Consider the following 14500-nt stretch of genomic DNA (forward strand, 5'->3'; position numbering starts at 1 on the left):
TAGTAAGTGTAGTTCAGGGGCATTGAGTGACATTGTAACTTTTCCTTCTAGGGAGTTCAGACTAGGGACACACAGCTGAGAGACTCTGAAGTCAGTGGACAGAGAACAGAGCCAAATCAGCCACATCCAAAATTCATAGACCCTCAAGCTCTAGCCAACAGAACTTTACATTTCCAAGGAAAGTGGTACAAGGAATTTCCCTGGCTACATTATGATGCAGTGAAAAATGGCATTTTGTGTTTTTATTGCATGGCAATTTACCAGGACAAACTCACACCATTTGGTGCAAAATCCGAACCCGCCTTTATCACTTCTGGATTTAAAAATTGGAAAAAAGCATGCGAAAAATTTAAAGCACATGAAAATAGTCACACACATCGTCATGCTGTTTCTGTGACTGCACAAGAAAGTCATCCTATAAATGCCCAATTATCCAGTGCTTTGGCAACTCAGCAAGGTGACAATAGGCACTGTCTGGAGAAAATTGTGAGCTCCATAAAATATTTGGTACGGCAGGGACAAGCTTTGAGAGGGCATGACGATGATGACAGCAATTTGTATCAACTGTTAAAAAATCTGGCAGAAGATGATGCCCTTTTGGCTAAGTGGTTGCTGAGGTCTCAGAAAGAATACCTAAGTCCACAGATACAGAATGAAATCTTGTGTTCTATGAGCAATAGTATTGTCAGTGAAATAGCAGATACAATCAGAAACCTACCAATTTTTGAGTTTGCAATTATTATGGATGGAACACAGGACATTTCTGGGAAAGAACAAGAAAGCATTTGTCTGCGATACATTGACAGTGACATGAAGCCCCATGAAGAGTTTATTGGCTTGTACTCAGTTTCTGAAACAACAGGAAAAAGCCTTGCTGCTGTTGTTAAAGATGTGCTGCTCAGATTAAACTTACCAATGCATGGTTTACGAGGTCAAACTTATGATGGAGCAGCCAATATGTCTGGGAAGCATGCAGGTGCACAGGCACTGATAAAGCAAGAGCAGCCACTAGCACTTTTTGTTCATTGTGGAGCACACTGCACTAATTTAATTGCACAGAAAGCTTGCTTAGCCTCAGTTCTGATCAGAGACGCATTGGATTGGGTGAACCAGCTTGGAGTTCTTTTCTCTCAGTCAGGGAAGTTTAAGGCAATCCATGCAGCAACAGCACATACAGAGAATCCATCGTGCACTGCAATAAAACCCCTCTGCCCCACAAGATGGGCAGTACGGAGCAAAGCAATCAGAGATGTTTTGTCACAGTATGGGTCAGTGCTGGCTAGCTTGCAGGAGATGGCTTCTGGTGCCTCAAACACAGCATCCACTGCTAATGGACTGCTGGGGCAGTTTAGGAAAGGTAAAACAGTTTTGGGTCTCATCCTTGCCTCACCTGTGATTGATGAGCTTGAATGCCTGAGCATCTCTTTCCAGAAGAGAACTCAAACCATTGCTGGAATGAGGACTGCTGTGAAAGTTGTTCAGACTTCACTTAAGGCTAAAAGAAATCAAGAAAGTTTCAACACTCTGTTTGAAAAGGCGATGGCTGAGGTTCAGTCTTTGGGTGTTAAACCCATCACAGTTACACAGAGAAGGCCACCCCCAAAACGCTTCACTGAAGGAGCTAAGACACATCAACCTGAATGTGCCAATGACCACTACAGAGGTGAATTCTTTAAAGTATTGGATGTTGTAGATGCACAGCTCACTGGGCTATTTAACCAGGATGACTTGCTGACTTTGCAAAAGTTGGAAGAGACACTTCTCAGTGGAACGATTGATGCTGCAGTCATTGGGAAATACCCAGAGTTGAATAGAGAGTTACTTTCAGTGCAACTTCCTATGTTTAGACTGAACTACTCATTTAGCAACAGCGCAGAAGCTGCAGGGATCATTGGTGGACTGCCTGGAGAGGTCCGTAGACTTTTTGGGCAAGTGGAAACTCTGGTTAGGTTGCTTTTGGTGGTCTCTGTTTCATCCTCTGAGGCAGAGAGAAGTTTCAGTGCGCTTCGTAGACTCAAAACGTGGCTCCGGTCTACAATGACTCAAAACAGGCTTAATCATGTTGCTGTCTGTCATGTACATAAAGATAAACTTGATTTACTGGACAAGAAGTCAGTTTGCAAGCAATTTGTGGCTGCAAATGAAAGGCGGAAAAAACATTTTGGCTCTTTTGCCTAAGCCAGTGTTTGCCATCCTTTTATGTTTCCGGCACATTTTTGGCGAATTATAAATGCATGGCTGTAAAGTGCAATTGTTCAGAAGCACAGAGGTGTTGATCTCTACCTAGGGTTATGTGGCCTATAATCTCTGTGCTAACTGCTTTTCCAACAGTTAAAGCACACTGTAGTCAGTGAGTTAAAAAGCTTGTCTATTAAATGTGTATTTATTGTTGGTAAATATTTCTTCATTTTTGATTTGGTTTAATTAGTCATACAGTTCGACAAACTGAATAAGCATATTTTGATTGATTTTCTTTTCTTCTTTTACTTAATGTTAAAAGTGTGAATAATTTGTTCACTACATTGTCTGTGAGGGCTCTTTCATCTCAGAATTTTGTTTAATCAAAGAAATGGTTCTATGGTCAGTCAACCTATATAAATTCATTTTTGACCATTATTGCAAGTTTGACAAAATAAAACATATCAAACTTTGCACTTGTGTGGCCTACTGAATTGTTTTTAATCCAACTGAAATATTTGATTTTCTAGTGTGTATGCGGACACTAAATATGCCAAGGGCTGAAGCCCTTGAAAGACATCTCCCTTTGCTTAATAAAAGACTCCAGTCATTTTGTTTGGTGATATGCTCACATCTTATGAACAAATGCATTATGTAAATTTTAAATGCATTATTTTTGCAAGACACAATTTATAAAGGAATAAAGTAAAAGATTAAATAGCCTTTTTTTTAAGTAGCGTACTTAAGATATATTTCTGTTGAATATTTACGAATCTCAGATTTCCGACATGTGTCCCCCCCAATTGTAAACTTATTCCTACGCCCCTGCTCAGAGCCATGAGGATCACTGACAGGTAACGTGTCTCTGCTATGTGATAAAGAAATATTATTTATGCACTTTGAATATGTTTATGGTTTTCGTTTTTGCATATTATTGAAATATGTTTAATCCAGGTCACACTAGTTCTGCTATTATATCGTTTTTGTCGTGTTTTAGGAGTGCTTAGTGCGTGAGAAAGTGTGGTGGGAATTTCCCACGCGGTAACATCATGGCTCCTCCTTGCAGGAGCTGGTTTATCCCAGACTGACCTCACCTCCATGCCTGTTGTGTCAAGTGCAGATGGTGAATAAAAGAAACGACTGATGCCAACTTGAGCAGCTCCCTGTCATTCATTACCACACCAAGAGAAGCCACCAAATCCACATAGGCCACACATACATCAGTAAAATGCTGATCCAGCATCATCGTCACCTGGACACGAATGGGAAGTTGGATGAGATTGGAGGGGAGTTTGTCTTTCATCAGCTCTGTACAAAAGACTGTTATTTGTTTTCAGCCCTCTAGACTGGTTTTCCTTTATGAAGGTGTTTTATATGTAGTATTTTATTTCCACCACTGGGTGGCTCCTCGACCACATTTGTTCATAGATCTGAGTACTGAGTAGTGTGGATGTCAACACAGACTTCGTTTATTACCTCTTTCTACTGTGTGCGTCCATTGAATGTAAGTAATGCTGTTGGTGGTTCAGTTTGGTTTCATAAATGCCTAAGAGCTGTACTTGTACTTTGTCCTGTTGAATATTATGGCCGTTTGGTGTGGGTTACTCGGGTTGTGGAGAGCTAAAAGTTAGCCGCTTAGCATTAAGCTATTAAGCTCGTTAATTAGATGCAGCTGTTATTTGTGTTGGCACTTTCAACTGAAATGCCTTATTTCTCTTGTATGTTTTATCATGTGACACTATTAGCAGGGTTGATGATTATTAATGTGTAATTATTATTTACGTTCTCAAACTCAGATATTAACCAGTTGCTAGTCTATAGTAATCTTTACACACATTTATTCACTTTGTGGACATTTGGTTTATTTGTGAAAGTATTTACAGGCCGGTTCTCATAATTTGTATTTGTTTATCTTTGTAGAAAAACACACACACACACACACCTGTGCCTTCATGTGTATGGAGGAACCTCAAGAGCTAATAAAAGTCAAGTAAAGCTCAATACTGAACTCGGACGTTCTCTTATTTGTCCTAACCCGACACCCTGGAGTCCATAACCAAACCAGCCTCAGTCTTCATTACAAGCTCCACGAGGAAGGTTTGTGGTTTTTAATTTAACCTCTGTGGGGTCGGTGGGAGGGAATGATAGGCTTTTTTTATGTACTTGGTTCTTAACACTAATACAGATTTGTGGTGAGTAAAAGGGGTAAGCCATTGTATTTTCAATTTTGCAATATGTTCACCATGCTAATCATATGAACTCAAAATACTAATAACTCAAATAAAGCTAATTACAAAATCTGGCTGATTATATAATTACACTTTAACTTTTGCAGTCATTGAAAGATTTTTTCCTGCCACCTGATGCCAAAGTTGCATTGAAGGGTGCGACAGATACTGAAGTTGATGGAGAAATATTCAGTGATCTGATTAGACAAGCCAATGTTATGCTGAATGTTTTCTGCCATGATAGTGAGATATAAAAGCAAATTAAAGATTTTACAAAAAGATGAAACTGGTTTGCTTTGTCTTCTCCTTAAGAGTTCTGAGCAGGTTCACCTGCTTCTGAGCCTTTCTCAAACTTCAGCTCAAATGCATCAACCTCCACAATAATGATGGATGAGATACTGTGCAAGAAGCAAAAACCTGACACTCCTGATAATGTAGTGTCTGCTAAAAAGGTAACATGATTTCAGTGTGCCCCTAAGCTCTTTAAACATGTTGTGCCGTATGTAGGTAATCTAAATGTCTCCGTCTATTTCCTTTTCTATTTTTCTTAATTTCATAGCTGATTGAAGGTGCTCTACAAAATATGTCTGGTGGTGAAGAAGTTCTGCAAGAGTGGAACAACAGAAACCCTCAGTGATAAGGAGACAAGTGGTGAACATACTGGTGGCTCACAGAGTTAATAAACATAGGTAGGTGTGTTTTTGCACTTCTAAATCTATGGTAAAAAGTCCATTTTTTTCACTAAAATGAAATCTCCTGTTAGGCACCTTCCTGCTAAACCAATCAGAGAGGAGTACCTGAGGATGGTGACATCTTCCAAAACCACCTGAAGTCTCCAGGAATCAGTGCGTGGGACGCAGTCGAGACCTGCTGTCTTTTATAAGGTAATTGAAATAAAAATGTGTGTAGTAATTTGTCACTTTGCTTTTATAGACATTACATTCAACAGGTGATTAAACGCAGCTTTGAGTATGTCTGGGGAAACATTAATTTCTTGCATTGGTTTGTATGAATCCTTAAAGTTTTATAACTTTTAAGGATATAAAACTTATACTGTAAGTGAGTTTGCTCTAAAGTTGAAGGACTGTTAGGTACTGTTCAGGTTTGTCACCGCTCTCAACCTGGAGTGTCGGCCAGAACACCACTCAGGCCAGGATCCAGCTCAGGACCAGATGTTTAATGAAGACACGAGGCAGGATCCTTTAACTGCTCTGTTTTCCAAACTGTATCACAGATATTGATCCAATGAACATGGATGGGCATAAATGTGTCTACATGAAGGTGTGTGTGGTTTCCTAGAATAAACAAAAATACAGAAAATAAGTTCAAGGTGTCCCATCATTACACATTACACCACGCCATTATACCTTAGATAAACTAAGAAGGAAACCTCTAAGTCAATATTACTAAGCAAACTAAGGCAGGTTAACTCCACAGTTAACTAATAACCATGCCTCTGCTCCACTGAGAATAGATATGCATGTTCAACACAATGCTCTACAACACACACATAGCATTTAGCTTGGACTTAGCAACAGGTGAAATAACAGCAAACGAATAAACTTCAAATCACTCATTTAGCTGCAGTAAACACTCAAATATTGCAACTTACTTCTCAATGACGCACTTATAAGGAGAACACATATCTTGCAAGCCTTTCCCACGTGTTAGCGCAGTGGTTCGGTTACCAAATGTCCCCACCAGAAATCAGCAACGTTGGCGACGTCATCGCTGCCCTACTACGGTATGCCTTAAGGGACAAAAGTAACGCTGAACAGAAAACACGTAATACAAAGAGTAATACTCAACACCAAACTTAAACTATATATAAGGGTCTTTTGAAAATATCCTTAAAGTTATAATTTTAAAGATATAAAGTTAAATATCCTGGTATGCCTGGTTTCTTATGTTTGGTGTATATATTTTTTTTAAATTTTAGTCACGCTGCAGCCATACCTCCTTGCTGTTTGATGTCAGAAGACCAAGGTTGACATCATCATGGATAAGTGACTCATCCCATGCCAAGCAAACGGATTCCTTGGAGCATTTGATGAGTTATTCAAGACATTTTGTGATTTATGTCTTTTATGATGCTGCATTAATGAATTTTTATACATCCTTGCATTGTATTACATTGATGTTGGCAAAATGAAGGAACCACCCAGACTTGAGAGCAAAACAAGTGATATATTTTTAGTTGACAATCATTTTTTCCTTTCTTAGCCTTTTGATATTCAAAACTCAAATGGAAAGCTAATGAATGTTTGTTCACTGTACAACAGTTTAAAATGTTGGAAACACAGCTGCAAAAAATAAAACAATTGTTTAAAATTGATTTATTTATTTTAGTGTTTCTGTATTATAATTAATTTTAACCAGAGTCATAAAGTAACACATTTTGGAGTAAATACCTAACACTTGAAAGTGTTAAACTAACCCTAACAAAGTAGTTATTTTTTGTTATTTTATCAGTGTCAACCATTGCATCCCATAGTGTTAATTTAACTCTGAAGAGTGTGGACCATATAAACCCTGAAAAGGAGTTAATTTAACTCTGGGAGTTAAATCAACACTGGGCTTTTGGCTGTGTGTTTTCCTCCAAAGCACTCAGCAGATTTGCTTTTGGATATTTTTCATAACTCGACTGGAAGCCCGATGCAGCTGGAAATGGTTTAATGGGAAAACTGACGTTCTGCTGCAGACAGCCGTGTGTCAGATGTCGTCCAATATATTAGTTTTGTTTTTTACTAGGAGTCGTCTCTGTTTGCTGGCCTTGGATTTGCTGTAAATACATGCAGGACTTTCTGAGCTGTTTTAACATTTCTCTTAAGAGGTTTCCTGGTTAGTTCCTTTGTTTTCTATCACAACTGATATTTTTATCAGTATTTTTTCCTGTCTCTCCAGTTTGACTAAAGCTTTTAGGATGAAGATGCCAAAGTGCTAAAAACCATCAGAATAGTTCAAACAGCAGCCAGTTTCTCCAGAAGCAGTTCTTCTTTGTGTCCACTAAGAGGCGCTGCCGGTCTGCAGTAAGCTTTGCAGAGCGAAGCGTGGCCTGTCATAAAAGATTTTACAAAGTGTTCGGTTCCGTAAGATATGGCAGATGACCATGAATGAGTTTAAATGATGGATGTATTCAGATGTTTGTATCTTTAGATGGAGACTTTAAGCTGCTTGAAGGTTCTGCTACAGCCAATCAGAAACTGAGGAGGTTAAAGGTGACCAGGCTGCAGGGGGGAGTCAGTCCCGACTCCCTGCAGGTCTGAACGGTGATCACGGAACCACGGCTTAAAGAAACTTTGTAGAAAAGATGATTTTCAACATGTTATTGAGCTGATTTACAGACCAAACCGTTCCTAAACATCATTCCCAATAAAAGCTCATTAATGATCAATTTATGGAAAGTTCTTGCATCATTTCCGGAATGCCCAGTAACTTTGATGCTTTACTAAAATCAACAGCTCTGTTTTCTCAGCACAGTCGTTCAGAAATCCTAAATATAAAGTTTTATTCACAGACTTTAGTTGCAGCTGAAAGGGTCCGGTCCGGTCCGTGTAGTTGGTTCTGAAGCTGCTGGGTCTTCATCCGGGATTTAGGGAAGTTTAAAAGGAATTAAATAAATTGGATCTCAGCAGGTTCACTTTCAGTGAACGGACATTGGTCATCTGTTTAACGGTTTTAAATGATTATCTTCTCAGATGTTGGCTGAAGCGACTTTAAGTCAGTTTATTTATTGTTGAAAGATTTTTATGATTTAGGATTTTCTAAATGTGTGGCTTTAAAGGACCGAACTCCAAAACCTCAACGTGAATAAATATCTGCAGTGACTGAACCGATATTTGATTCATGATCGATAGACCTGTTGTGTTCCTCCTCTTCATCATCTTTCTCTTCATCTCCATGTTTGCAGCTTCTCTCTGACTTTCTCTCTCTCGATACTGAAGATTTTTTCCAGGATTTCCAGACGTTTCAGTTTCCCAGGAGGAATTCACTGGGCTAAAGGAGAATAAATATTTAATCAGCGCTGCTGTGGAGTTTCTGCTTAATTAGTGGATTTCTGAAAAAAGAGAAAATGCGCAGGAATCTCAGCATCTTCATCCTAAAACGTCAAAAGCCGCGATCAAACAACTTCCAGAATGTTAGTGATGAAATTTATTTTCTGTTTTCATTGGAATCGGTTCCGTTTTAATTTGATGTGAAATAAATCTCTGGCACTGAAACGCATCTTATTAGGGGCGCTGGCTGCTGCTGTGTGTAAAGAGAAGCAGAGCGCCATATGTCTGCGGAGTTAATAAATAAATATAGACGCGAAAACCGCCAATCGGTGCCAAACTAGCGCAGCGCCGTCAGCCTGAACTGCACATTATTCCGCAGAAGTTTAGGACAGTCCGGATGGACTGGATCCAGACTCCGTAGCGCCCGATCTGCTGCAGAGTAAATCAGCTGTTAATGGGTGTTGAGCTTCTCGTTTCCCAGGTAACCCTCAGCGGTCACGTGTCATCAATCTGACCTGCTAACTTTGTTTCTTCAGCGCGCGCAGCCCAACACGCGGAACCCCATATTTGGAGCGGACAGTGACGCAATTAGTGCATGCAGCCAATCAGACGCCGGAAGTGAGCCTCGTATTCAGATGAGCAGGCCTTGTATGGTCGCGCCCCGCCCCCTCCCGCTCCACGCGGGTCCCGCGGGACCTGCGGAGCGGTGGAGCCCGAGAGAAGGAGCTCTCCGCCGGGACGGAGGAGCCATAAAGAGCCGGGGAGGGAGGGCAGATTTCTCGCTGCCCAATCCCCCTGTTCCCCCGGGAGCAGCAGCCTTCCTCGGCCCGTCCCTCCCTCTTGTTTGCTAATCATTTCATTTTACCCCCTTTTTGAAGCGCTGCCTGTTTTTTTTATCCCACTTTTCTTTTCCACTCGGTCCGCGGCGCTCGCCTGTCTCTGATCCCGGATCCCCGGACTCTCTGCCCGGCCCCTCCGAGATGTTCTCCGCGCTCCTCCAGCTCCGACCCGCGGCTGGGATCTAAACCAAGCCCGCTGAAACCCAGAGGAATCCGCGGCTCTTCTCTGGATCAGGACCCGGCACTTTGAGGAAGCTCCATCCCCTCCTCCTCCTCCCTCTTCCTCCTTCACCCCTCCTCTTCAGCACTCCCCTTTTCTCCACCTTAATCCAGGTGGTCCTCTGGCTTCTTTGAGCGGCTGGTACAGGGAGGATTATTCTTCATCTTCTGTCTTGTTTCTGGTGAAGACAAAGCTCCCAGAAGGACAATCTGATGTTCTCCATCCAGGACAGCCTCCCCCGGGGGGCCCTGACCATGAAGGAGGAGCCGCTCCCCACCGGCATGACCCCGGTCCGCTCCTGGATGCAGGGCGCAGGGATTCTGGACGCCAACACAGCGGCCCAGAGGTAAAACATCCCCGAGGCGCGCAGCTGCGGTTAGACACCGAAGGATCTGCGAGGCTCCGGTTCCGCTTAATGCACAAAACAGGCAGTAAGACGAGGTCCGCCTGCAGGTCTCTGTAGCCAGAACATGAGGTTTTTAAATCTAACAGCTGAAAATAACTTCAGCTGCGTGGAGGGGAGAGAAACTTTCCAGATCAATTGTGACACAAGCGTATTCCGTTTTAGTTCAATCTAAACTTTAAAAGTGGAGAATGGTTCCAATTTAGATCAAAAAGCAAATTTCAATCATTTCTTGAAGCTTCTGCTGCTCCGCGCCGTTTCCTAAAACCTGATCAGAGACGAACAGATTCACTCATTTAATACATTTATAAGCGGCTCCTGTCCGCGACTCTCCAGGAACATTTGTGACAATAAACCATAAAAAAACTGTTTGAAGTTGGACCAAAAATTCAAGAGTTTTATTCATAAAACATTCAACTTAAAATAAAGGGTACTTTTATTTTTATTTTTTTATTTAAAAGAAAAATACTAATTTAAGAGAACCGCACCACGGGGTGATAATTATTTGAATTTTTTTCAATCGTACATTAAATTTGTACAGTAAAGATAAAAACCAAAATCTGCGGCCTAAATTAACACTTATTCTAAAAGCAGAAGTTTTTCTTTTCTCGCTAAACTCGCTGCTGCTTTGACCTGAAACCGTTTCAGTGAAACTCCGGTGAATCGATGCGGGAATCAGAGACCTGCCAACTAAAATCAGTGCTGAGCGGCGAGTTATGGTTTGATTGAGAGTTTTAAATATTTGTAGTTTTTAATCAAGCAGAAATTTCATGTTTACACTCAAACCTCGGGTTTTAAATTTATTCACAGATTATAAAACGCATAAAGATTAAAGTAACATTCCCTTTAAATTATTTTCAATTATTTTTCTATCTTTCATTTTTCAGACAGAAGCCAGAATTATTCTAATGTATAAATAAGTTTCCGCATAAATGTCACGTCTCGCCTCTTCTCAGCAAAACTGAATCCAAAGGTTTTCCAGTTCGACATTTTCAGCTTCATGAATGAATCCCGGTCGGAAATCCACAACACGGAACCGGGAACGAGGCTGGAATGATGGGAATGTTCTCTGAATTTAACAGAAGAAACTCAGAATAAATCCCAGTCCGAGAGTAGAAACTGGGAAAGTTCTGAATCGTGACGTGTGGAACTGGTTCCGATCCTACAGGAATGGGTCCAAACGAGATTCCCGGTTTCTGAACCAGTGGATCTGTAATTCATCAGTCTGGTCTGCAGCTGAATCAGAGTTTATAAAATTTAATAGTTTCCATTTAAGATGATCGATAAACTGATTAACGATCATCTAACAGAGAACAAGACAAATTGTGTCTAACAGAACCAGATAAAAGAGAAAATCAGAAATAAATCCAAAAACCTCTAAAGTTCGACAGGAAATGGTTTACATTTGATTTCTAAAAATAAAACCGAGGCATAAAATCTGGAGAAAACGTTTTGAAGTTCTGGACTTTTTTTTTAATCCTAAAACGTTTGTTTCTGAAAGAGAACAGAACCGGTCTGCTTCCGGTCCAGATGAGTCAGTTCGGATCAACCCGACTCTTTAATCCTGAAATATTGTGCAGGTGAGGCGGACTTTGACTGGATGTTCCGGTCCATATGGACTCGGTTTCGTCTGTAAATCAAATGAAAGATGTTTGTTGGAAATGAAACTTCATGACGTGTGACGAGATTCTGTCGAAGTTCTTTTAGATATTAATCATATTTTATATTAAAATTTGAATATTTAGTGAGAATATTTGGAGCTTTTCTGTGGAGTAAATTGAATCCGGATTCCGTCTCACATAGAATATGGATTTTATTACAAGAGCTGCACGTTTAAAGATTTACTCTGTAATTAAAAAATGGAGTGAAATAAAATCTGACAGGAATTAATAAAGTGATCAGAAGTGCAACTCTGAACCTGAGAACAGCTGATAAAAATTAAATAACAGAACAAAACAAATTGATTTATTGAAAGATTAAACCACAAGCTTTTTTTCACAAAATGGGAATTTTTACTTTTGACTAATAAATAAACGACTTTTCTTTTCCTTCTCAAAGTAAATTTAAACACATCCTACAAAATGTTGGTTTGATGCATGAGTGGAAAAAACAACCAAATCAGAAACATAAAATAATCTGAATGAGTTGCATAAAAATCCACAAAAGTTTTTTAAATGCTGCAGTTTGGACTGAAATGATGATGACGATGATGATGGTGTCTGAAAGGATTTTGTCAACATTTGGTCGTTATGTTTTATGAAAATCATTCCTAGATGTTTCGCAGAATGACGAGAAATGAAGAAACGCTCAGAGTGAAACTCCTTCAAATTATAAATATGTTTTCATTTTGCTGAGATTTTCTCATATCCTCCACAAATAATCAGAACTAAAACTGAACATATTTAAACATGTAATTAAAATCTAATTTTTCAAGTGAAAATCTCCCAGGTGTAAAATAAAAAAAAAAACAGGTTTGAATATTTGTAATTTTCTCTGAAGTTGGAACAATTTTATAAGGAACTAAATGAATCTGTGTTCAAAAACGTTTCTCCTCCTAACAGAACGAGTTGTCTGCTCTCCAGACCTTAAAACTGTCCCTGAACACCTCAGTGCTTCAGGCTGTGGCTCACCCTAACCCCATAAACCATGAAACATTGGGAAAGCTCAAAGCTGCAGGTGTGACTTTCTAAAAGATCCTCCTTTAGTTCTGAGATCTGTGAGAAGGGGAGAAAGTGTGTGTGTGTGTGTGTGTGTGTGTGTGTGTGTGTGTGTGTGTGTGCTCTTCATGGTCCGATTTTAACTGAACACATTGTAGAGATAAAACAAGTCAGACGATGAGCTGAAATTTAAGGTTTTCAGGCAAGAGAGAAAAGGGACAAGAATCTAATTTTTTACAGGTTTATTTTATAGAAATCCAAAAGTCTGATGTTATAAAGTGTGTGTGTGTGTGTGTGTGTGTGTAAGCATGTAGGAGGCTCATATTGCCTTGCCACTGAGCAGGACGAGCCTTCATCCCCGCTGACCTTTGTCCTGTGGGGTTAGAGGTCATTAGCACCTGCAGCAGGTGACGGTGCATTCAGGGCTTCTCTGGCGCGTTTTTCCTTTTCCTCCTAATTTCTGTGCAACTGCATGTTTTGCCTGTGATGGACTGGCGACCCGTCCAGGTGACCCCGCCTCTCACCTGGTGACCTCTGGAGGTCGGAACCAGCAGCTCCACTGAGGATAAGCGTGTTAGACAACACATGGATGTTTGCGCTCTGACTGATCAGGAATCATGGAAATAAATGGGGACGAGGAGCCGGAGCTGCAGGTTATGAAAACAAACCTCCATAAAACAACTGGAGAATATTTTCCATCATCTCTTGTTTTTGTCCTGTTGAATCAATTTATTCCCAGAGCTTTCCGTAACGTCGTCACGTTCTCTCAGTAAAGAGGTTTCTGATCTGATCAGCGAGAAAAGCCGCAACCTCTGCTGAGATCGGCTGCAGGATGTTTGACAGAATAAATGATGCATTTCAGCTCAAATGGTGGAGCAGCGCCAGCCTGCAGCTGCAGCCGCCCGGCCTCCATCCATCCTCAGCCCACAAGAGAAATATTTAAACTTCACCAAACCGGAAAAAATCCCTAATCGCTTCAAGACGAAGCTGAAAAAAACAGGAAAACACCTGCAGATCCGAAAGCTTCTGATTTACTGAAACCTGAACACAACACCGACAGAACTGGGTCAAGCAGCGCCTGACACGTCTGAAAGGCAGCGGAGATTTCCCACAGGCCCTGAATGCAGCGCACCGACGGCCACATATTTACATACACTTCATGGAAGAAAAATTAATTTTCATATCAAATCAGAAAAAAGTTTCTATTCAGGTCCGAGATCGGCTCACCTTTGGCCTCCAGGTGATGAAGATGTCTCCATCATCATCATCATCATCATCATCATCATCATCATCAGACGTCCAGCCATCAGGCCGTTTGGGTTTTGTGTCTCACAGATGAACATCTTTCCACATGTGCAGCACGGCGGTGGCAGCATCATGGCGTGGGGGTTTCGCTGCATGAGGGACCGGAGGGTCCATCACAAAGTCCTGATGCCCAAAGCAACTAGTTGACCCGGTTCCTCCGGTTCCAGGGGAGCAACGGGTCAGAACCGCAGCAATCTACGTGAGACAGTCGATCGGACCATTCCACCGATTTGGCAACTTCTGGATCAGCAGAAAATGTCAAAAATGATCTCCGTCACTTTTCTGGAAGAGAAAAATCAGAAATAATTCTGGTGACCGGTCCGAACCGTCCAGTATTAGTTCAGTTTGTGTCCATGTATGAAAACTTGTGGTGTGTCCTTCAGATTGGAGGCTTCATGGCTCAGCAAGCAACATCCACTGAGACGTCAACCTGCAGGGTTTGGCGACAGGCCCAGTGGTGGAGAAGACGACAGCTGGCTGCCAAATACGGCAACCAGCCTGCGGCGTGGCGGCGCCGTGGTGGCGGCGCTGTTTGTCCTTTACCAAAATCAAAAGGATCCGGGGGTGGAGCCTGCTCTCTCCTGCCGCCATGAAAACTCCCATGATGCATTTCTCCCAGCCGCAGGGAAACATGAAGGCGATGAAAACCAGACGCGTTTTCATTTCTATGCCGAA

The 14500-nt window shown here is 41.2% G+C and overlaps 1 protein-coding gene and 1 long non-coding RNA gene across 7 annotated transcripts in view; both read left to right on the top strand.

Moving 5' to 3' along the window:
* Positions 1 to 3480: 3480 nt before the first annotated feature.
* Positions 3481 to 6741, top strand: LOC106911838 (uncharacterized). The gene is made up of 6 exons (XR_015764357.1): positions 3481 to 3682; positions 4099 to 4275; positions 4719 to 4858; positions 4966 to 5095; positions 5170 to 5290; positions 6346 to 6741. It is a non-coding gene; the product is annotated as an uncharacterized LOC106911838 (long non-coding RNA).
* A 2247-nt stretch (positions 6742 to 8988) lies between these two features.
* LOC106911428 (transcription factor COE3-like) overlaps positions 8989 to 14500 on the top strand; it is a 114514-nt gene continuing 109002 nt past the window's right edge. For all 6 annotated transcript variants that reach the window (XM_088009314.1, XM_088009317.1, XM_088009316.1 and 3 more), the window contains exon 1: positions 8989 to 9806. In XM_088009314.1, the coding sequence (XP_087865440.1) occupies positions 9673 to 9806 (134 nt within the window). In that variant the 5' untranslated portion in view covers positions 8989 to 9672. The remainder of the gene's footprint in view (positions 9807 to 14500) is intronic.

This window comes from Poecilia mexicana, unplaced genomic scaffold (genome assembly GCF_051168715.1).
Source record: "Poecilia mexicana isolate PSO_F unplaced genomic scaffold, ASM5116871v1 scaffold_10, whole genome shotgun sequence".
NCBI lineage: Eukaryota > Metazoa > Chordata > Actinopteri > Cyprinodontiformes > Poeciliidae > Poecilia > Poecilia mexicana.